The sequence below is a fragment of the Olea europaea genome, chromosome 12 (genome assembly GCF_002742605.1).
Source record: "Olea europaea var. sylvestris chromosome 12, O_europaea_v1, whole genome shotgun sequence".
NCBI classification, from domain to species: domain Eukaryota; kingdom Viridiplantae; phylum Streptophyta; class Magnoliopsida; order Lamiales; family Oleaceae; genus Olea; species Olea europaea.
The window spans coordinates 14,720,844-14,745,955 of NC_036248.1; the positions used below are offsets into that span (position 1 = coordinate 14,720,844).

Here is a 25,112-nt window from a genome sequence, read left to right on the forward strand (position 1 = left end):
CTTGAGGTTTATTAGGTTGCTCTACTAGGTGAGCGATTATGATCAATGTGGAACCTTAGAGTTACCTGAATGAATGTCTAGAAAATGAACATGAGGGAAATTAAGCATGAAATGCATGCTTGTTCTACTTCTTCATGACTTGAGTGACACTGTGATGGACGTTGTAACCATTCCCATTTCTTGGATTGCTGAAGACCATATTAGAGATTTGAACTTTGGTGTAAAAGGGAAATCTACTTCAGATGTTGAGTCACCTGTGGATAGTTGAGGTTGGCGTGTCAATAATCCCATGTGCTGGCAGTCTCTCTAAGTAACTCCCTCCATTTGAGTTATAACCACTGAATAAAAGTTATGAAATGTAAATAAATAAAAGCATGAAGATGAAGAGAGTTAGTTGTGTCAACGAGCTGAAACTTGAGGCTTAGGCTCGGCTTGAGTAAAATGGTTCGAGCTTTTTTGCAAGCCCGAGCCTAGCCGATCTTTTGCCTGGCCAAGAAATCTAGGCTCAGAAGGCTCGGGCCTTATTTGGCTAGGCATTCTCGACTTTTTTTTTCGTGTTGCCTTTTTTTTAGATGCTGCCTTTTCAAAAAGACTGCAAGGATTGAGTACTGCATTTTGCTGAATATTTTAGGCAGCAACAAAGGCGGTGTGTTGCTGCTTTTAACCCCTTTTTTTTAGGCGAGCCTGGTTTGATAGATGGCCACATCAGTACTATAATTGAGCAGATGGGTACCGGCTGTTCTGTAGTGCCCATGATTCTTGCCCATGAGCCCAAGCTGGAGAGTTGGCAGGTCGAGCCACGGGCGGCCTGAGCCGACGAGGCCAATTGTCATTCCTAAATAGAGTCTTAGAGTCATGCTATTTACTTGAATACCTGCAACGATATTGCAAGGGGATAGATTTTTCACGGGGGTTGTATAGGGAGTTGAGTGAGTGGAGTTGACACAATGACACAATTAAGAAAAAATGGCACTTTGATTCAGAAAGCTTTTTTTATGAGGGTAAAACAACGAATTTTTAAGTGAAGGCATGGTAATTCTTTTTGGGAAAATGAAAGATCATTTTTGTTATTGACCTTAAAAAGTCTCTCATAACTTTTGAAAAATTTCATCTAACTTTTTCATACTGTCTCACGATTTTAGAAAGATCAAATGGAGATCCCTATTGGCCTGGTGAACATATATAGAGGAAAAAGCTGTTGCGGTGAGTGTTCTTTACTCATGCAAAAGATTTTTGCTATTCTGATGTGGCTGACACTAGTACTTGTAGGTTGATGTTTCAGGTTTCAAAGATATGTTGCTTAAGGAGCTAGTCTCTGGTCATCAGCTATTTGTCCTTGTCAAGGTAATTTTATCTGCCATTATTATATCCGATCTTTGTTTATACTTTATACCTAATTATTATTTTTTATACTGTTCTTAATTATAATTTTGCAATTCTGGACATTTCTGAATTGGTTGATTTTTATTCCAGTATAATTTCATCTGTTTTGTTTCATAAATGTGGCTGAACTAACACTCATTTGTTCCACGTATCATTTGCTATTGACTATAAGATGAAGCTGGTTCGGAATCAACACTTTAGAATTTTCAATTTTTCACTTATAATAATGAAACAATTTGAGTTGGGTTTGGTTTAGTTCTGAAAACGTTTTGCTGTCAGATATCATGAATTTGGAGGATCTAATGGTAGGAGTTTGATTTCCTCTATCTAGAAACTATTTCCTATTTATATTTGTCACAAAAGTTCATTTGACTTTTAAAAAAACTTAATTTCCTCTAATGAATGATAAACTCTACCGTGCTTGTTTGGTGCAAAATAGGGTTATGACCAGTGGCCAATTTAGCATGGGGCTACCTGCCCCCATGGGAGTTTGATTTCCTCTATCTAGATACTATTTCCTTTTAATGTTCGTCACAAAAGTTCATTTGATTTATAAAAAAATAAAAAATAAAATAAAATAAAATTAATTTCCTCTATAATTAATAAGCTCTACCGTGCTTGTTTGGTGCAAAATAGGTGCATGACCTGTGGAATATAAGGAAATCTCGATTATAAGGAAAGCTACCATATTTAATAGGTTACTATTAATGAATATTGTAATTGATAGCTATCATATTTAGTTGTGATTTTGGTTCTATATAATGAGAGAATATTTCACATTGAGGGACATCGATAGTTTTCTTGGTATTGACAAAGGGTTAGCAATTTCTAATATTGTGGGCTAGTTTGAGTGGGTTATAATTGGTCTGTTTTGAAATCAGAGAAGGCATTAGCATCTAGGGGCAGGGGGATTTTGTCTTGGCTTTAGGTCCATGGAGGGTGAGGGCAGCAGCGTCATAGGCCTGGGTAGCTTCAACAGCAGAATCAAAGGTGCTGAGCCAGTCACGGACTTTCTTCTGCGGGTCTCTGATCTCATCAGCAAATTTTCCCCAAGGTCGTTTTCTCACTCCCTTGAATCTTATCTCTTTAGATCTTGCAGATCAATTAGCATCTTCACTGTTCACCACCTTCGTCGTCTTGCCACCATAGGTGCTTTCCCTTTCCTCATGACCTCAAAACCGAAGATTCAACAACAAAAATAAAAGAAAATCCTTCTCTGTAAAGAGATAATTCAGGTACAGAAAGAGGGGAAAAGATGAGATGAGATGCCTAAAAAAATCCATATTTACATAGAAAAATTATAGAGATGAGATTGTGATAGTTTAATTTTCTCTTTTTATAATTGGGTCTGGTTTGAGTGCATTGGTTTTGTATGGGCTGTGATTATTTATTTATTTATTTATTATTATTATTTTTTTAATGTTAAGTGACACCTTTAATAATTGAAAGGCGTAGTTCAGTCTGAAGAACTACATACCTTTAAATTTGACATGAATCCATTAAACAAATAGCATTTAACTTCTTAAGTGGAATTGCAAATAGTAAATAATCAGATATTTATATCAAGGAATTAAGACGATGCGCAATTTAAAAATTTAAATCTATTTTTTTATGAAAGAGTTGAATTTGCTATTAAGATATTTGGAGAAACCAATGAATATAAGAAAGCCAGTATTCAGATGCAACTTGGAGAAAAGAGTAGGCTTACACATTTTCAAGAGACAGGACACAAGGATTCTGGGAGCTATGCAAATAATCAATATTAGTTCTAAATTTTCCCAACAAATGCATGAGTAGAAAATCATTGAAAACGAAGAAAATATTCTCTAAGCAGTTAGCTTTACATTCTTGGTCATGCATGCCAAGATCTGAACACCCATAATAAGCCTTAAATATAAAGAAATTACCAGCTTCACTTGCTAAAAATTAACCGGCATTCAAGAATTCATGTAATCATACTCATGGAACAAAATTAACTAGAATTAAGAGAAGAAATATTTCTACATTAATTATACTTGTATAGCTTATAGTTACTACTGTAATGCAGAAGACCGTCGAAGAAGCTGCAATTGTTCTCCTGCAAAAGCGGAAGGCCAGCTGCTCTAAAATTCAGCTATCCAATTCGAACTCGACTCATTAAAAATTCTAATAAAAGATATCACTTAAACCCCCAAACGGGACATTTTTTAAACTGAAAATGCAAAAGTTTCAAGTGCAAATTTTGAATCTGAATTTATACTTTTAATACATTAAAACAGAAACCAGCTTAAATTTTTCGAAGGGGATAGACGCCAGTATAACAATGTGAATCAAAAAACAAAATGCTCAGTTTTTTCTCTGGACTTTGATTAGGAAAATCCCAGGAACCCTATTGTGAAATCAGAGAAGAATAGAAAAAAGTTGAGCAATATCCACTTATTGCTATTTATACAGAAATCCGTCGAGATATAGAATTGAAGAAAGAGAGACGGTATAACTGCAGGAGAAGTGGTAGCTGATGGACACGAAATTTGATAAAGAAGCCAATATAGGGATTAGATAGCAATAGGAGATGGAATATAGACGAGGGATTTGAGAGTTGAGCTACATCTCATTTTTGGAGCAAGAAAGAATACAGCATTTCCTTCATGTTTCTGTGATCTTTTACATGTTCTCTCTGGAACTGTTACTGGCATTTGTTATGGCTTTCATGGGACAATGACAAGAATTCTCTAAGATAAAACTTTCTTTGTGATTAAGATCTTTTTTGAAACTAATGTTGCATTTATGTAAACTACACGTTGTTTGACATGATGATATAATATGACATGTTATAAAACATTTATAAATTTTTTTAAACTTTAAATAGTAATTTATATTTACTAATGCAATTGCCCTTCTTTGAACATCGAGCGAGCAAGAGATTCTACCATTGTATGGTACCCTTCCTACGGGGTTGAGCTTGCATGTTATGCTCCAATTTATTTTCTGCTACCCAATAATCCCCTAGGTTTCACATTCAAAGAACTCTCTCCTGTTTCTTAATGTACTTCGTGCAACAAATGTGCAAGTTTGGCTTTGTACTTTGTGCAAAAAATGTGCAAGTTTGGCTTTGTACTTTGTGCAATAAATGTGCAAGTTTGGCTTTGTATTACGTGCAACAAATGTGCAAGTTTGGCTTTATAAATAAGCCACTTGAAGTGAATTATTGAAAATTGAGCCAACTCCCTTTGCCTTGAATGATGTGGCGGTGAAACTCTTATTGTAATTCACTGCTCACCAAACCTTGTGCCATTTTTGCAATTCTTAATTTACTCAAAATCTTCGATAATCCCATGTAAATCATTCATCCCCTATTCATGATTGGAGTTCTATTCGAAGTCGGGAACTCCTAGGTCTTGCCGAAGTCCATTTAAATGGTACACTGAAATTCTTAATAACATGCAAACTGCCTGAATTATACCACCTTAATTTGTCATATTTTGTGGTTATTGGTTGTCATCTTAACTACAGAGGTATCTTGGGCTCTTTGTATAAGTTCTGTGGTGATTTTGTTTTATCATTCTTTCTATGAATCTACTTGGGGGTTGTATGGCGCATGCCACGGTTTGGTGAGCATTAAATTATAGTAAGAGGTTCATCGCCATGCCATTTTCAGCCAATGAGATTTGCATTAATTCACTTCAAGAGGCTATTATTCATAGTAAAAATCCCCAATTATTTGAAATAAAGCTATTAGATTGTTCTAGCAAGCATAGTGAAACTCAAAGTTCTTCATTTATAATGTAATGAAGATGACTGCTACCCAGTAAACATTACATCAGGATTCAGAGCTAATTTTGTTTTAAAGAAAATTCAAATTCAAATTATATATAGACAAAACACTTCACTTCCATGGTAAAGGGGATCAAAGTTTTATCCATAAAATTGGACCTCTTGAAATCAAAACTTTAAGCATTTCAGAAGTCATGGTCTTAGCCTTCCCAAAAAAAAAAAAAAAAATGCATGATAATGCACTCTAATAGGGAGAAATTACAGGATATGCTAGAGAGACCAATCTCATGCTACTATATATTCCTCAATTAGCTTTTCAAGTTTGGGCCTAGACACATAAATATAGGACTTAATTGGTTCGCCTGTGTTAGGAATTTGGTATCGTATAAATGGGCTAAGAACTTTGTCAAGTGCCTTCTTCACTCTCACTTTGTGAAAATTTCTCAGTTCATTTGAATCCTTTAGCACATGTCGCGACTGTTCCTAAGAACCCTTCTGCGCATATCCACTGTTCTTAAAATCAATATCAATCTCATTCTTTATGTGACTTTATCTTCTTGTGGTCCAGTCTTGTGCATTGGTTCACCTTGCGTTCCTGAATCATGATTAGAACTCAATACAATCGCGTTTGGATCCTTGTCTCCTTTTGAATGTAAATTGCCTCCACAAGAAAACTTTGTCCCATATCTAACATTTGTTGGCTCAATGCCATGAAGAATGGGTCTATACAAATTTGGTTGAGACAATAACTTTTAAGTTATGAAGTTTGATGGGCAAAAAGGAACAAATGACTCCCAACCATCAGAAGGTATCCTGATTACATGATCAGTTGGGTACTGTATACTGCTAGACAATAATTTCTGTTTTGATGCTTCCGTAGCTCCCTCCTTCACGTGATGGAACCTACAAGAACTTCCTTTGATGCACCATCCTTTGGCATGAAATTCACTTATAATCCTTTCCCTTTCCCACCTGTCTACACAATGCTAGATGAAACATCTCTTGGCCTTGTCTGGGAAACATGAACATTTGTGACATTTGCTTTATGTTCTCTGCAGCAAAGTACTCACCATTAGACTTCTCACTAGAAGCATCAACCATTAATGGTGCAGCTATGACTACTACAACAGAAGCTTTGTTGTTACAAAGCATTCATTCCCCGACTGTCACACAGGAACTTTTTTTTAAACAGTCTTTCAGGGTTCTTTTTCCTGCAAGAGCCTCATGTTTATTTCATGCTATACTTGATTTTCTGTTACCTAATAATCTCCAAACCTGGCTTCACATTTCAATGAATTTTCTGTTGTATATTATTGTTCTTTGTGCAACAAATGTGCAAGTTTGGCTTTGTACTTCATGCTACAAATTTGCAATTTTTACTTTGTAAGAGCGGGATCATACAAAGGTAGTATAACATGTTACGTCGACCTAGGAAAAAGGGAACATACCAACTACCAAGGCATCGGAAATTAAGGAGCACGGTCAAGTTAGATGTGGATAAGTGGGATAATGGGATTCTACAGAGAAGCCTGTTCTTGGGAAAACTTCTTTGCCTTGTGGAACCATTCCGCACGTGATCTGATAGGAAGAGAAAATTTATGCTTTAATGAACCCAGTAATGGATTGAAGAAGTCAGGGACTTGGGTTCAATACGTATTTGACATTTTGAGGTTGTGATTTAAGTGCAAAGCATGAAATCCATAACCAGAGAGCTCTACCTAGAAGATGAGACAGGAGAGCTAGTGAGAAGAGAGTATTAGACTGTCCAAGGTGTTCCTCTTGGAATCTGGAGATGTTAGATTGTGGTGCAAATTTGGAAGTCACCGCCAGGTGCAAGGGACGGAGAGAATGTGGGGCACAGCTGTCTTAGACATTGTGCGGAATATGGTTATCCCTCACTCTCAGTTTCCTGTTTTTCTTGTTTTCTCTGAACTTGTTAAATATTCTTACAAATTATTATTTGCATGAGTTCAATGATAATGGATGATAAAAATTAAATTATTCATGGTAATTTATGTTTTTCTTGCGACGAAGAGATATGGTATTAAGCCTCACTTTTTGTTAAATGGTGCAATGAAATTGCAGTCACGTCTGTCTTAGAAATGGAATGAAGTTTATCAAATGTTGTTACTATTCTCGCATTACACCCTTAAATTAGATCTAGCTCTCTCTCACAGTCTGCCATTTCCTGCGTGGCCTCTGCCATTACTAAAGCCATTCCACCAATTAGAGTTCTTGAAAAATGGATGGAAGTATATCAAATGTAGTCAGTGGAACCAAACTAGTCCCTTGTCCCACTTCTTCAAAAAAGACATCTAAAAGGGTTTTTTAATTCTATTGCAGCTTATGCTGCTCAGTGTGCTATTGACTACAAATGGAGGTTTATTATCCACACAATATAAGGGATTAGAGAAACGATTGAGGAATAACCTTTTCGTGAATGGCTGCCTGAAATGACGTATTAATGAACCAGATCTTGTGGAAGATGGCAGTTGGCGTTGGGGCAATAAAAAAGCGGTATTCCTTAACCTCCTGGCTGGCAACGGATTTCACGTCACAGCTGAAGTAGACACAAAATTTGTTGAGGTGTACTTACGTTGTTCTTCTGGGTGTGGGATTAGGATCAATGTGGAACTTCAGAGTTAACATGGAAAACTAAGCATGAAAGCATGTGCTTGTTGTACTTCTTTATATGACATGAACGACATTGTGATGCCAGTTGCTACCAAATTTCATATCTTGGATTGCTCAAGAGCATATTTTGAGGTGGATCCCGTGGCAAGCCACTTACACCATGTTTATGTGAGGAAGAGGCCTTTTATAACTGAAAAGCACAGTTCAATTTGAAGACGTTCTGACATTTAAATTTGTCAGTTTCTCGATAAACCAATTAGCATTCAACTTCTTTTTTTCTTTCTTAACTGTTGCATTTCCTGCACTCTGGATTTGTTACTCTGTCATACGTTATGCCTTTCAATGTCCAAAGATGAGTGAATTTTCTAAGATGAACTTTCTTTTTTATAAAGATCTTTTTTAACTTATGTTGGCATTTATGTAAAACACAACGTTGATTGATATATTCATGTTATGCTATTGTACTTTTTAAATCAGCAGATATCGTACCGGTACTTATTTTATATTATAATTTATATTACCTTTTCATTTGCCCTCACAACTCAAAAATCGAGGCTTCGCCCGTGTTGACTGGATTCACATTTCAGCTTTTATTTCTTTGTGCAACAAGTGTGCAAGTCATGTTTATTTATATGTTGACGCACAAGCACGGGTGTATTTATTTAGAAAAACGAAACAAAACAAATAGACATAGAGATTTATCAACTATTTAGAAGTTTTCTGAGAATATATCTCTATCAATATATTAAGAGGAAACGCTATATTTTCTCCCTCATTACACTCGCAAGTCACATCTTTCTTCCTCTTATAGTGCCTCTGTCTTCCTTGTGTTGCCACCTGCTTTCTGAATTGTTCTGCCAATTTGAGTTCTTGAAAGAAATTGAAGTTCATCTGTTGCCAGTAGAACTGAACTTGTCCCTTGTCCCACTTCTTCAAAGAAGACATTTGCAATTCTATAGCAGCTTATGCTGGTTAGTGTGCTAACTACTGGAAGTGGAGATCTATTCCCAAAGAATGTGAGAAACAATAGAATAACAACGTTCCCTTTGTGAAATGGCTCATGAATGGTGGCCTTAAATAACATGCGAAGATCTTCTGAAAGGTGGCAGCTGGCATTGGGTAATAAACAAGCCCATTATTCTTCTACCTCCTGGCAACGAATTTTACAAGGCAAGGCAAAATATATGCTGTCGATTATTATGTTGCTCTCCACCAGGCTAGCTATCATTGGTGGAAGTTCACAGTTACCTGAATGAATGTCCTGAATATGATTTCCGTGGTGTAACAATGTCAAAATTCACATTTCAAATTCCAGCTCCTATGGAGACAAATTATGTACTAATTAGCGTCGCACTTGTTCTACTTCTTCATATGACTTGAGCATTATTTGTCAGTTGCTGCTACCAATCTCATATCTTGGATTGCTGGAGACCAGATTAGAGATTTGCATTTTGGTGAGGAAGGGAACTCTAGATGTTGAGGCACCTCCTTAAAGTTGAGGTTAGTGTGTCTATAATCCCGAGTTCGGGCAGCGTCTTTTAGACAACAAAGTGCTGTTGCAAATGAGTGTCCTTTAATTATGCAAAAATTTGCTGTTATTTTGAAGTGGCTGACACTATTATGTAATGCTTGATGTTGCAGGTTTCGAATATAAGGTTGCTGAAGGAAGCTAGTTTTTGGAACTTAGCTACTTGTCCCCGTCTCGTCAAGGTAATTTGATCTGCATTATCATATCTGCTCTTTGTTTTTACTTTATGATTATATTTATATATTGTGCTTAATTATGATTTTGCATTTCAAAACATTTCTTATTTGGTTGATTTTTATTACGGAGTATTGAATTTCCATCTGCATCGTTCTCATAAATTTATCTGAGCTAACACAAATTTGTTCAACGGGTCTAAAAAATATCATTTAAATAAGATGAAGCGGCAATACTTCAATTATTTTATTTTATTTTTTTATTTTTCAGATATAAATAGCTAAATTGTCAATCGATTTAGGTTAGGTTTTAGATACAATTTGAAGTCGGATATCCAATTACAGGAGTTTGATTTCCTGCATATATCTGACAAAGGTTCATTTGATTTTAAAAGATGCTAAAATATAGGTTTTGTCCCAACTTTACGCCTTGCTAAAATTTCCCCCGACCTTTTTTTGTAAGTCTTTTAACCTCCATTTTTCATCAGTTAATGGATTTAATCCTTGCTAATAGTTTGAAACCAAAATTCTTCAAATGCGAGAAACCTCTAACGTTGAATTTACTGCGTTGTAGATAAGCCTCTCTACGTGAATTACTGCAAATTGAGCAAGCTCTCTTTCCCTGAATGGTGTTGTGGTGAACCTCTTACTCTAATTCAGTGCTCACCAAATTGTGCACCATTTGTGCAATTCTTAATTTTCTAAAACTTTTCAAGAATCCCATGTAAAGTTGTACATCTATGCAGATATTGGAGTTCTATTTGAAGTCTGGAACTCCTGGTTCTTAAAGAAGTCCATTAGTACACTGTGAAACTGCTTCATTTTGTTTGTGAATCGCATGTTACATATTTATACATTGGATTAAGTTTTATGTTAACATATTTTTATTAATCTATGAATGTCTAAATCAGTTGATATTATTATTTTAGTTAGTTTAGAAGTTAGCAGGGGGCAATTAGTTAATTAGTGCTCCTCAGTATTAGGGAAACATGTTATTTTTCTTGTATTTAACGAATCTGAAGAGAAACAGGTCTGGCATAAATTGAGAGAAGTTTCTTATTATCCTCCTATTTCATTATATAGAAAAGCAAGTGTACATGTTTTGGTATTTTAGTACAATAACGAAAACAAAATAAATTCTAGTTATACTCTTGCCTAATTGACGTGATTTACTTCCTTAATACTTTCCTCAAGTTGGAGCATATACATCATATAAACTTGCTTGAAACAAAGAAACTTTAACTAATTATCATTCTATGACTTTGTGAACATATCAGCAACATATATCACCATTCACTATTGTTTCAGATAAAGTGACAATCAACTTCAATATGTTTGGTCCTCATGGAAAACTAGATTGGATGCAATATGTAGAGCGACTTGATTATCACAAAACATTGGACTAGGAGTGGAAGGTGAGATATTGATTTCTTGAAGAAAGTGTTGTAACTATGTCAACTCACTAGTATTGTGTCATTGCCCTATATTCTAGTTATACACTTGACCTTGCTACTACAGTTTGTTTCTTACTTTTTCATGAAACAAGATTATCATTGAGAAAAGTACGAAAACCAGTAGTGGATCGTCTATTTAACGAGGACACCGCCCAATTTGCATATGTAAATCCTTCATAATGATATATCCATTTGGTTTATACAATAATTCAAGACCTGGAGACTTTTTCAAATACCGAATAATACGTATCACAGCTTTCCCATGAGAAACTCGAGGAACATTCAAGAACTAACTAATGACGCTATATGCATAGGAAATATCAGGTCTTGTGCTAGTAAGATAATTCAATTTTCCAATCGAATGATGATATTTTCTTGGTTCTCCAAACAGTTCTCATTCATCCTTCAAAAACTTCATGTTAAGATCCATGGGAGTATTAACTGGATGAGTTCCAAGAAAACTTGTCTTGTGTAACAGGTCAAGTGCATATTTTCTTTAAGATAAATTGAAACCTGCTCATGATCTAGCGACTTCAATACTTAAGAAATATCGGAGTTTGCCTAGATCTTTGGTTTGAGAATGTTTTTTTAGAAATTGTTTCAACCGGGCAATCTCATCTGTATCATCACCAATGATTACAAAATCGTCTACATAAACTATAAGAATAACATAACTTGCCAGTTTATAGATGAGATACTGAATGGTTTGTTTGACATTTCTGAAGACCAAATTCCAAAAACCTCTGAAAACTTCTCAAACCTTGCATTTGTTGATGCTTTAACCTATATAAAGCCCTTTTCAACTTACAAATATAGTTCTAATACTCCCCCGAGCAACAAACCCAAGTGGTTGCTCCATATAAATCTCTTCGTGCAAGTCACCATGAAGAAATGCATTTTCAATAACCAATTGAAATAGAGGCCAACTGAGGTTAGCAGTGATAGAAATCAAAACACGTATAGAGGAGGTCTTAGCAACTAGAGAGAATGTTTCATCATAATCAACGCCATAGGTCTATGTGTAACCTTTAGCAACGAGTCGGGCTTTCAATCGATTAACAGCTCCATCAGGATTGAACTTTGGAATAAAGACTCATCTGTTACTAGCAGGATGTATTCCAGCTAATGAAGGAACGAGTTTCCAAGTCGTATTCTCGTGCAAAGCAGCCTTTTCTAATTCCATAGCCTTTCGCCACTCAAGATCAGATAAGGCCTCTGTTAGTTAGTTACAAAAACACTAGAAAGTTGGGATGTGAAACAAGACAAAAAAGGTGACAACGAATCAAAAGTAACATTGTGACTGATAGAATGTTTAATTACGCAAGTATGTTTAACTTTACGTAGAGCAATGGGCAATAACTCACGATTAAAACAAATGATGGATTTTAGATCTTTAGACGGTGAGGTGATGGATGAGACAACATATGGTAGCTTGGTTAGTCGAGTATAAACCTATAAAGGAAGTAGTGGTTTCTTATAGGTTGAGGACAACTCTAGTGTAGTAGACGGAGACATGGCTAGTTCTAGATAAATACCAACAAGTAGATACTGTACGTGTAAGGAAACTCGAGTGAATTTGGAAGATGTACTATGATCAGAGAAATAAGGTGTAGACTCGTCAAAAGTGATGTATGCACTTACAAAATAGCGTTCTACTGTAAGGCTGTCGCATGGATACCCTTTTTGTGTTTGGAGTAACCAAGAAAAATACATTTGATAGAGCAGGGGTCAAGTTTGTTTCAACCAGGATCGAAGTGATGAACATAACAATCACACCAAAAAACTTTGAGAGGTAATGAATACCGTATAGAGGAAAACATAAGAGAGAATGGAGATGCATCATCAAGAACAAAGGATGGCATGCGATTAATGAGATAACATGCTGTAAAGAAAGCATCGCTTCAAAATTGTTTAAGGACATGCATATGACAAAGAAGAGCACGAGTAACTTTTAACAAATGACGATTTTTGTGTTCTGCAACTTCATTTTGTTGTGAAATATATGCACAAGATGTTCGATGAATAATGCTTTTGGGAGAGATATGATGCAAAAGAAGTAGACATATACTCATTGGCATTGCAAAATACGAATCTTCTGATTAAATTGAGTTTTGATCTAAGTACGAAGAACTTGAGAAATAAAAAGTAATTCAGAATGATTTTTCATTAAGAATTGAAGATTAATTTGCATAAACCGAGAGAGTAAAGATCTACTTTTCGTCTCTTCTCCCCTTCTATTTATATTGAGAATCAATCACGTACATATATGGAAACTAAATATACCAAATAATTTTCTTGCCTAATACACATTATTTCTAATTGATTTTCTTTCTTAACACTCCCCCTTAAGTTGGAGTATATATATCATATAAACCCAGCTTGGAACACAGAAATCTCAACCGATTACTGTTCAATGATTTCGTAAACATATCAGCAAGTTGGTCTCCGGTCTTCACAAATGGTGTACATATGTCACCACATACTATTTTGTCCCGAATAAAGTGACAGTCGACTTCAATATGCTTGGTCCTTTCACGGAAAACTGGATTGGATGCAATATGTAAAGCAGACTGATTATCACAGAACATCGGTATAGGAGTAGAGGGTGAAAGATTGATTTCTTGAAGAAAATGCTGCAACCACGTCAATTCACTAGCAGTATGAGCCATCGCCCTATATTCCGCTTCTGTACTTGATCTTGCAACCACAATTTGTTTCTTACTTTTCTAAGGGACAAGATTACCACCGAGAAAAGTACAGAATCCAGTAGTAGATCGTCTATCTGACGGAGAACCTGCCCAATCTGTATCTGTAAATCCTTCTATTCTCATATTTCCATTTGGTTTATACAACAATCCAAGATCTGGAGCCTTTTTCAAATACCGAATAATACGTATCACAGCTTCCTAATGAGAAACTCGAGGAGTATTCAAGAACTGACTAACAATGCTGACTGCACAAGAAATATCCGATCGTGTGATAGTAAGATAATTCAACTTTCTAACCAAACGACGATATTTTCCTGGTTCTACAAATGATTCTCCTTCATCCTTCAAAAGCTTCACATTAGGATCCATAGGGGTATCAATTGGATGAGCTCCAAGAAAACCTGTCTCATCTAACAGGTCAAGTACATATTTTCTTGAGATAAGTTGATGCCTGCCCGAGACCTAGCAACTTCAATACCCAAAAAATATCTAAGCTTGCCTAGATCTTTGGTCTGGAAATGTTTTCGTAGAAATTGTTTCAATTGAGCAATCCTATTTGCATCATCACCAGTTATTACAATATCATCTATATAAACTACAAGGATAATACGACCTGCACCAGTTTGTAGATGAAATACTGAATGATCTATCTGACACCTTTGAAGACCAAATTTTAGAACAACCTCGGAAAACTTTTCAAACCATGCCCTCGGTGATTGTTTGAACCCATATAATGCCTTTTTCAACTCACAAACATAGTTCTGGTACTCCCTCTGAGCAACAAACCCAGGTGGTTGCTCCGTATAGACCTCTTCGTGCAAATCACCGTGAAGAAAGGCATTTTTAATATCCAACTGGAACAATGGCCAATCAAGGTTAGCAGCAATAGAAATCAAAACTCGAATAGATGAGATCTTAGCAACCGGAGAGAACGTCTCATCATAATCAACACCATAGGTTTGTGTGTAGCCCTTAGCAATCAATCGAGCTTTCAACCGATCAACAGTCCCATTAGGATTGAACTTCGGAACATAAACCCATCTATTACCAATGGGACGAATACCAGGTGGTGAAGGAATAAGGTCCCAAGTCCGATTCTCGTGCAAGGCTGCTATTTCCAATTCCATAGCCTTTCGCCACTCAGGATCAAATAAAGCTTCTGTCACTGTCTTAGGTACAAAAACACCAGAAAGTTGGGATGTGAAACAAGAAAATGAAGGTGACAACGAATTAAGAGTGACATAGTGGCTAATAAGATATTTAGTTATACAAGTACGTTTACCTTTGCGGAGAGCAATGGGCAAGGATTCAGTATCGGAACAGACGACAGAAGTAGGATCTGAAGACGGCAAGGCGCTGGATGGCGCCACGAGTGGTGGTGTCTTAGATCGTCTGGTATAAACCTGTAAAGTAGGAGGTGTGTCCTTATGAGAAGATGAGGACCTTGATATATTAGACGAAGGCGAGACTGGTTCTGGAGAAATGTCAACAGGTAGATATGGAACTGGTAAGCTAACGGGATCCCGAGTAGATTTGGGAGACGTGCTATGATTAAGGAAATAAGGTGTAAACTCATCGAAGGTGATGTCTGCACTTACAAAATAGCATTGTAGAGAAGAATTGTAACAACGATACCCTTTTTGTGTTTGAGAATAACCAAGGAAAACACACCTCATAGAGCGAGAGTCAAGTTTGTCACGACCAGGACCAAATGAATGAACATAACAAACACACCCAAAAACCTTGAGAGGTAAGGAGTATGGTGGAGATGAGGAAAATAAAAGAGAAAATGGAGATGCACCATTCAAAATGGAGGATGGCATGCGATTAATGAGATAGCATGCAGTAAGGACCACATCACTCCAAAAACGTTTAGGGACATGCATATGACAAAGAAGAGCACGAGTAATATCTAGTAAATGACGATTTTTACGTTCTGCAACTCCATTTTGTTGTGGAGTATATGCACAAGATGTTTGATAAGTAATGCCTTTAGAAGTTAAATAGGAAGTAAAAGATGCAGACGTATATTCATTGGCATTATCAGAATGCAAAATACGGATTTTCTTGTTAAATTGAGTTTTAATCAATGAACGAAAGACTTGAAATATAGAAAGTAACTCAGAACGATTTTTCATTAGGAACAACCAAGTCATACGAGAATAATCATCCACGAAAGTGACAAAATATTGAAATTTATTAGAAGAAATATTGATTGGTCCCCATACAGAGACTAGTGAAAGATCCAGATAATACAAGCCACCTAGTTTTGCCCTATACCAATCATTCTCTTCATCTTGAGATCCTAAAAAATACACAAGAATAAAATGTTATAGAACATTGAAGAGTTGTGGCAATTCTACAAATAAAAAAATAAACTAAAGGGAAAGCTAGGAACATGAAAAATGGTTGACAGATCAAGATTAGGACTAAGATGGGCATTGCCCGAGCTTGCAACACTAGTTCGAGAATCGATAGTAAGAGTAACATATTTGGAAGGAATAATAATCAAAAAGAGAACTAGATGAACCAGTCTTATGTTTATTTTCTCCGGAATCGATAATCCATAGATTGTGAGGATAATAACGGACAGTGAGAAGATACAATACCTGACTAAGCGAAAGTGGCTGGTATATGATCTAAGATCTCATCATACTCATCCCAGGGTATAAACAAAAAAAAAAAAAAAATCAGATTCTAGTATTGAATTAGAGTTACCCACTAATCCGATACACGGTTACGAGCCTCATTAGATGAGACTTCATTGGCAGATCCAGGAGGTTTGCCATGTAAGTCTCCACAATAATCAACGAAGTGACCTATACGATCACAGTGAGTACATTATCGAGATTTACGATTTCTCAAACGACCACTGCCTCTAGTGTCTCATCCATCCCGAGGGCTAAAATCAGATCAACTTCAACTGCTACGTCCACCCCTGAATGAGCCACCCTAAGCAATAAAAATAGAACAATCACAACTGGGTTTACTATCTGGTAGAGTAGGGCATTGAACATAAGAAATTGTCTCTGCATGACTGGAAAGCTTTTTCACACCTAATATCTGTGCCCGAACTACCTTAAACTCTAGCGGAAGACCAATAAAAACTTTAACAACATCAATGTCTTCCCGCTTTTTTTTTTTTCATAGTCTTTAAATCAAGAGATGGAGGTTAATGCACATTCCTCTCCTGATACACAACCAAAAGATTATTATAATATTCAACGAAACTAGAAGAGCCTTTCTTAAGTCCAAAGGATTATTTACACGTCTCATAAATTCGAATAACATATCCTTTTCTAGAATATGTATGTTTGAGAAGCTCCAAAATTTGCTTAGTCATAGACATATAGAGGGATGAAGACCCAATATGAGGCTCAATACTACTGATCATAAGTCCAATAATTGCGTTATCCTCTTGATCCCACCGATCGTTGAGAATATAATCGATCTTTACAGAGTCACCTTCTGATGATTTGACAGACGACTTGTCTAAAATCAAGTGGTTATATAAACCTTTACCTCGCAAGAAAACTTCGACACACCTAGTCCAATAAGTATAATTTCTTTCATTCAATTTTTCTGGTGCCAATGGTCCAATCAAATTGAGCATTTCCATCTTGGATGACATAATTTTGGATCGTAGAGAATAAGACCAATTAACAATAACAATCAATCCACTGAATCACAAATATGCCCACAATCAGAGTGATCGACCAAATAATATTAAATGAGGCACAAAAGAGGAGCCCAAAGAAATAAAATCACAAAATAAACCAATAAAATTACTGAGCCCAATAAACACTGTAAACACTGCAACACTGCCTAATTACTCAGCCCAAATTAATAGGTTTTAATTAACAAAGTCCACTCACTGTACGAAGAGCAATCCGGCAACTGAGAGACTCACTGTAATCGACGACACCACCGAACTCACTGTAGTTGACGACACCACCGAAGAGCAATCCGGCAACTGAGATTCAGAATTCGACCCGAATGACGCCAAGAAAATTGCTGTAACCCACAACCGCACACAATGGCAACCTGAGAACCCAACTCGAACGGAGCCGAAAACTACTGCAACCCACGAAAACTGCTGCAACCCACAACAGCGAATTGCAACCCAAACTCCTTCTATGAACAGAGTGTTGACGCCAAGAATCTGCACCTAATACACGATCGCTACTCCAACCACCTGTCGTGTCGACAACCACGACAATTTGCTCGGAAGAAGAAGTGGTAATTAATACCAAACCCTAAAGGAATCGCTCTGATACCATGAAGATTAATTTGCATAAACTGAGAGAGTAAAAATATACTCTTCGTCTCCTCTCCTCTTCTATTTATATTGAGAATAAATCACGTACATATATGAAAACTAAATATACCAAATAATATTCTTGCCTAATACACATTATTTCTAATTGATTTTCTTTCTTAACAAGAACAATCAAGCCATCTACAAAAGTGATAAAATATTGAGATTTATTAGAGGAAATATTGATTGGTTCCCATATATCAGAATGAACTATCTCAAATAAATTAGAAACATGATTAATAGTTCTTAAAGAAAAAGACACATGATGTTTGCTGAGTCGACAAGCTTCACATTGAAGGGAGGACACATTATGAAGACTCACAATTTGACGTTTTAAAGTGAAAAGTGAAGGATGACCAAAACGGCAATGCCACTGTATGGGTAAAACAGAAGACTGGAGAGCTCGATGAGGAGAGACTGGTGAAAATTCCAAGTAATACAAGCCTCTAATTTCATGTCACATACCAATCATCATCTTCATCTTGAGATCCTGAAAAATACATTTTTTTTATAGGTAAGATCCTGAAAAAATACATAACGAAGGATAAAAGGTTATAGAACATTGAAGAGTTGTGATAATTTTACTAATGGACAATAAACTATAGGGAAAGTCGGGAACATGAAGGACAATCGACAAATCAATATTAGGACTAAGATGGGCATTGCTCGAGCCTGCAACGCTAGTTCGGGAACTATTAGTTAGAGTGACACATTTGGAAGAAATAAAAAGATGATAATCAAGAAAAGTAGACAAACCTGTCGTGTCAGTTGCTTCAGATTCTATAATCCATGGATTATAAGAAGATGACAATAAACAGTGAAAAGATGCATTATCTGACTGAGCGAGAGTGACCATAGAATTGGAGGCGACATGTTTATGAGCTAAGAACTCAGTATACTCATCCCGTGGTACAGATAAGAAATCAAATTTGGATGTTGAGTTAAGAGTTAGTCACCGATCCAGATATATGGTTATGGCCTCATTGGATGAGACATGATTGGCAGATCTAGATGGTTTGCCATGTACGTCCGAACAATAATCAGTGGAGTGACTTATACGACCACAGTGAGTACATTTTCGAGGTTCATGATTTCTCGAATGACCATTGACTATCTTGTCTTGTCACCACGAGGGCCAAAACCACGTCTACTTCGACTATTACATCCACCCATAAGTGAGACCCTAGCAACAAAAGCAGAACTTCTCTATTGGGTGTAACATCTGATAAAGTAGAGCGCTGAATACGAGAGAATGTTTGCAAGATTGGGAAGTTCTTTTCCACCTAATATTTGTGTCCGGACTGCTTTAAAGTTGTGCAGAAGACCAATAAGGAATTTTTAGACATCTTCAATGTCTTCACGATGTCTTTCTATAACCTTTAAATTAAGAGAGATTGGTACACATTTCTCTCTTGACACATAGCCAAAAACTTATTATAATATTCAATGAGGTTGGAGGGGCCCTTCTCAAGCCCAAATTATTGTTTACACGTCTCATATATAGTAACATTTCCAGTTTCAGAATGTATATGTATGAGTGCTACGAAATTTTCTTAGCCGTAGTCATATAGAGGGATGAAGACTCGACATGAGGCTCAATACTACCGATCATAAGTCCAATTATGGTTTTGTCCTCTTGATCTTACTGATCATTCAGCGTATAGTCACTTTTTGAGGACTTGACAAATGGCTTGTCTGAAGTCAAGTGATTAAATAAACATTTGCTTTGCAAGAACATCTCGACACACATAGCCCAGTAAGTATAATTTCTTTCATTCAATTTTTCAAGTGTCAGGTCAAATTAGATTGAATATCTCGATTTTGAATACTAACCACGAATCAAAAAATAGTACAACTGGCCAACCCAGAAAATAAAGGAGCCCAAAAATAAAAAAATAAAATAGTTAAAAACACCTACCCACAAAAATTATCCACTGAAATAACTAGGGCTCTAGGTAACCCACAAATGGTTGACTAAAGTCGCAGCTCAGATCGAAAATAGTGGCTTACAGCCCAAGTCAACTGGAATAAATTAAGGGCCTAAACCAAACAGCCTATAAAATAATAGACTTAGCCCAAACTGAACAACCCATACAACTAACACACGCAGCCCCAAATCAACAGACTCCGCTGCACAAACCAAATCCGTCGTCCACTGCTGCTGGAGAATGGAGTCAGCCGACCAAATTACGAGCTCCGAACGCTACCCAGTCTTCAACAGATAGCACCACAAGAGCACCCACTTACTGCAACTGCTGAATCACCATGAATTCACTACAGAACCGACGGAGGAGTTCTAATAGACACTGCACAAGCACTAGGCTTTTCGACAGAACGCTTTAGATCTACTCAACTGGAGATGCCGTCGTCAATTGACCGCTCGATTCGACAATGGTGAGCATAATTCTGCGAAGATTACACATCACATGGTTTCGGGTGAATGAGAAGCAATAGAGGTTGAGAAAAAGATACCAAACTTTGCTCTGATGCCAAGAAGAGAAATGAGTTTGGCATAAATCGAGAGAAGAAAGTTTCTTCTTATCCTCCTATTTCATTATATAGAAAAATAAGAGTACACGTTTTGGTAACTTAGTACATGAATGGAAATAAAATAAATTCTAGTTATACTCTTGCCTAAGTGACCTGATTTACTTCTTTAACAGAATCAAAGAATGAATAAAATGTTGTGAATTTATTTTTGCACACTTGTTTGTAGTTCGGGGGCTTATTGATTCTTCAAATTACCAATATTAGGAGGTCCTAATTTCATCAAGTTAAACCGCTCTTCTTCTTCTCTTTTAATTTTATTATTATTATTATTATTATTTTATTTTTTGGTTACGAATTTTGTGTTTGTAACATTTGGCATTCGATCTAGGCATGAATTTGCCATTGATAAATATTTGCTTACAAAACTTGAGGAATTGTTGTTCTGTATCTGCAGCTTGAAACACGCTTCCATCCATTTTTGATGAGCTTCAGGTGGTGCCCATTGCCAGCCTCCCAAATGGTCGTCCTTTCTGCCCTCTCTTCGACTTTAAACAGGAAGTATGTTTTCTAACTATTTTCATTGCCTTCTATAATAATAATATTACTATTTCCTGGCTCTTCCCAATATTGAGAAGATTCAGTGTGTTCATGCATTTCACTGCATACTTGCCAGAAGTTATTCTTCTGGCAATTATTCTTCAAAATGGAGTATGGCCTGTTCATGGTACCTTTGGTATTGATGATATGTTGCAACAGGTGTGACATGTCCAGCAAGTCTGATTGGATTTATAAATTAGTCGTAGCATATTTTTGCCAACAAAAACATTGCTATAAAAAGGCAAATCGCAAAATTGTCCGCGTCTATTAGCCTTTTGTGGCATATTTGCAACTTGAAGGACTGAAAAATATAAATAAAATGATTGTGCAAGGGTTCTACTACAATATTTTAACAAAGAAATTATTGAATTTAGATACGGAGACGATCAAGTATTAACTTGACAAATAAAAACCTTTGTACGATTGTGCTTGTGTTGTCATTGACATATTTTTATTCAATTAAATACTTGTATACTAGAGACACACGATAAATACATAATATGACTTGTTCTCTCTTTCGTTCCTTCGATTCATATGGGGGAAGTCAAGTTTTTCTTAAGAATAATAAAAGGGAAGAGTTCATAAATTAGGTGTTAACTATGTCCAATTCAAAATTCAAGTTACAAGTGTCTTTAGTGCAAAAATTAGGCTTTAGCTAATTAATTAAAAATATTTATTAAATAATGATAATAAAGCCACCGTTATACTATTCATGGTCACATATTCACAATTATAAGTCATAGATTTTATTTACCAGTCACATATCATTAAATTAATTGGTCACAGATTTTTTCGAGGCCACAAATCACAATTTTGATAAGTTACAGATTATGTCGAGGTTACAGATCAAAAAATTATAGGTCACAAATCCAAGAAATTATAGTCACATGTCCCATATTTTCAAATTTAATAGTCACATATTACTTTTTTTAGTCACAGAAGATCGAATTTTAAAGTCATAGGTCAAATAGTTAGTCACTACCAACTCCATTGCCATCACCGACACTTGCAACCACCCTCACCTCGTTGCCAACGCCAACATCAACAAAATCGACACTACGAGATCCACCGTTGCCACCAAACACACAAAAAAAACCACCACCAAAAGACGACGATCGACTGCACCACACCCCACCCATAGTGCACCACCATCACTAGCAAACAAAACCAACCACAAAATCACTACCCCACACAAAAACACCATAACCAAAGCTTCATCGCAGCATCCACACCCAAAAAAAGCGCCACTCATATCAGGGCCGAGATTCTCTTCCAACACCATGGCACCCACAGCACACACACCCGGAACTTCACCAACACCACCGTATACAACCACACCACCCATCTCACATTATCGATATCAAGCACCACCACACAAATCAGCACACATACTACATATTTCGACAGCTGCAGCAAATCAGGCACCGATGCTTAGGTCGCTCGTAGTGGCACCGAAGCTGTGACTAGCTTGTAGCAGCACCGATGCTCGCCACAGCAAGGCGAGTGGCGCTCAAATTTCGACAGCTGCAGCAAATCAGGATTAGGCAAGCGGTGCTCAGATTAGGGCTGTAAGGAAAAATCGCAAAATTGAAAAATTGAATCAAAATAGCATTTTAGAAACCGTCGGTCTGGTGCCACGTGGGCCCGATCAACGAAATGGTTTTGACCCAAACCAAATCGGTCAAAATGGTTTGGTTTATGTTTGAGAATTTAAATTGCGATTTAAAACCAAATCGGATCGACGAAAAAATATGTAAAAATAAAAAAAATGAAAAAATGAAATTTTTTGAAAATTCATCCAAATATGTAAAATTTAATAGTTTTGTCATTTGTGGTTATTTTTGTAAATTTCTAATTTTCTAATACAGATATATTATTATTATTATTATCCAATAATCCTAATATATATATATATAATAATTTCAAGATTAACATAATCTATCAAAAGCCTCTTTCCTCTTCAGAATTTAGATGAACTACAATCGACTCCCAACACAGTCTTGAGCCACCGTTACCACACTTCTTTTTCAGATTTTTCACGCCTCTTCAAAGTTGAATTGAAGTTCATTATACCAAATCGGTGACAAAGAGATTCTAAACCTTCAGTGATAATATTTGTTACGAATAAAGTTTCAGATCAATAATTTTTTTGGAGCAAATTAAGGTAATAATATGAAATTAAATGCATTTCGTAACATCATACAAACGTAAACTTGTGTAATAGTTATATTTAGATATTATAAACAATTTCTTTATTATTGTGGGTGGTTATTCTCCTTATTTAATTACTATTATTTTTTTCAGATATGATGATTACGAGATCTTGTTGGACATCATTATGTTTTTTGGGTCTTATATCTAGTTTAATAGACTTTTATTGTAACATTATTGTATCGTTATTAGCCTAAAAAGGTGAAAAAATGAAAAAAAACCTATATTTTAGTTTATTGTTATTTCACTTTGATTTAGTTGGTATTTAAATTTATAGTAGATATATTTAGCCCATGTTTGAGCCATATTTTCCATATCATCATAATGAGAAAATTGACTGTTGAAGAGGAGGCTGGGTTCCACATATGAAACAGTAGGTCAACAAATGCGGCTGAACTTGTGGGATAAAGGTCCAAATTTTTATTTTTTTATCCCAAAAATTTGGTTCAAACAGGGGCTTAGTTTGTTTTAGATTTATTACTAGTAAGATATAAATATATATTAAATTCAATGAATTAATGATATAAAAGTAGACGGGCAAAGAAATATATGGCGAAACCGGCGGCTTAAAATCGGACCAAACCGTTAGGTTTAGATTTGAGTTTTTTTTCAAACTGTTCAAAATGGTTTGGTTTAGGTTTGGGTTTTTCTCAAACCGTTTTAAACAGTTTGGTTTGAAAATTTGTCAAAAATAGGTAAAATCGAACCGCTTACACCTCTAGCTCAGATCGCTCACAAATCAGGCGAGAGGGTCTCAGATTTCACTTATGTCGCCGACTGCGAAGGTGGCGCACTGCAGCAACTATGTCGTTGCTCGACTCTTAGGTGTCTCCGACGGTGGGCACTCTCATCGGCGATGGCAGAGGGGAGGGGAGGGTAGAGAGAGAGGGGTGTTTAGAGAGAGAGAGAGAGAGAGAGAGAGAGAGAGAGAGAGAGAAAATAAAATTAGAGTTGGAATTAAATTAGGGGTGATATTTATTATGGTCTCGTTTGATTCCTATTTTTCTCAAAATACATTTTTTCTCTCTTATTTTCAACCACATATTCTCTATTAAAATAATATTACACGTAAATCAAAAATATTTTCTTATTTTTCATCCACACATTCTCCATCAATCTATCATTCTAAAATTCATTTTTCCTTAAAAATGGGTATCAAACACCCCCATTGATACCTGATTTTTAAATAATGAAACTTGGTCCCTTATTTTTGAATTCTAATCTTTAAACACCTAGAATTATGTAATTTTCACGTAATAAAATGAATGAAGCTCGTCACAATTAATCCAATCCATAAATTTGGCAAAAGTGTTCAAGAATATATAAGCCCATGTTTGGCCTTTTTTTTTTTGCAGATTTTTAAACTTGCATTTTAAATATCTAATCTGCGGTCCGTGCAATTCAATAAATGCTGAATATTAAATTCAACCCTTGCAAGTCAAGCTTTTTAATTTTGTCCTTTAATCGACAATCACGATTACAACTTTACCCCTCAAAGATTAGGACGCTGGGCTTGGTTAGAAAATTATTCCATCAAAGGGGAATGAGTCGAATGACAAGGGTGGTTTAGGAATAGGGAAAAATGCTTTTAATATTTCCGTGGGAAATAATCAAATTTTTTTATTTTTTTTAACAAATATGATAAAAGGTTGAAATATACTGTTTATCAGCCCACGACTTTTGAATGAAAAATAAAAATTAAGATTAAATCAATCTTACCATCAAAAAAAATTCTTCTTCTAAAATAAATTGAAATCAAAATAGAAATCAACATAGTGTAGTCCGCATTAAATAAAATGGTCAATAATGAAGAATTTAATGTTTAAACCTCAAATTATTTTCTCATCATTCTCCCTAGTAAGG

At 35.9% G+C, this 25,112-nt stretch overlaps 1 protein-coding gene and 1 long non-coding RNA gene across 2 annotated transcripts; one reads left to right on the forward strand and one right to left on the reverse strand.

Moving 5' to 3' along the window:
• Positions 1 to 2,279: 2,279 nt before the first annotated feature.
• On the reverse strand, positions 2,280 to 2,875 carry LOC111406659 (ethylene-responsive transcription factor 3-like). Its single transcript, XM_023036047.1, has 3 exons — positions 2,861 to 2,875; positions 2,555 to 2,652; positions 2,280 to 2,475 (listed from the first exon to the last, which is right to left on the reverse strand). The coding sequence occupies exons 1-3, from the start codon at positions 2,873 to 2,875 to the stop codon at positions 2,280 to 2,282; spliced, it is 309 nt and encodes a 102-aa protein (XP_022891815.1).
• A 16,915-nt stretch (positions 2,876 to 19,790) lies between these two features.
• LOC111405807 lies at positions 19,791 to 21,377 on the forward strand. The gene is made up of 2 exons (XR_002704888.1): positions 19,791 to 20,345; positions 20,896 to 21,377. It is a non-coding gene; the product is annotated as an uncharacterized LOC111405807 (long non-coding RNA).
• Positions 21,378 to 25,112: the final 3,735 nt, after the last annotated feature.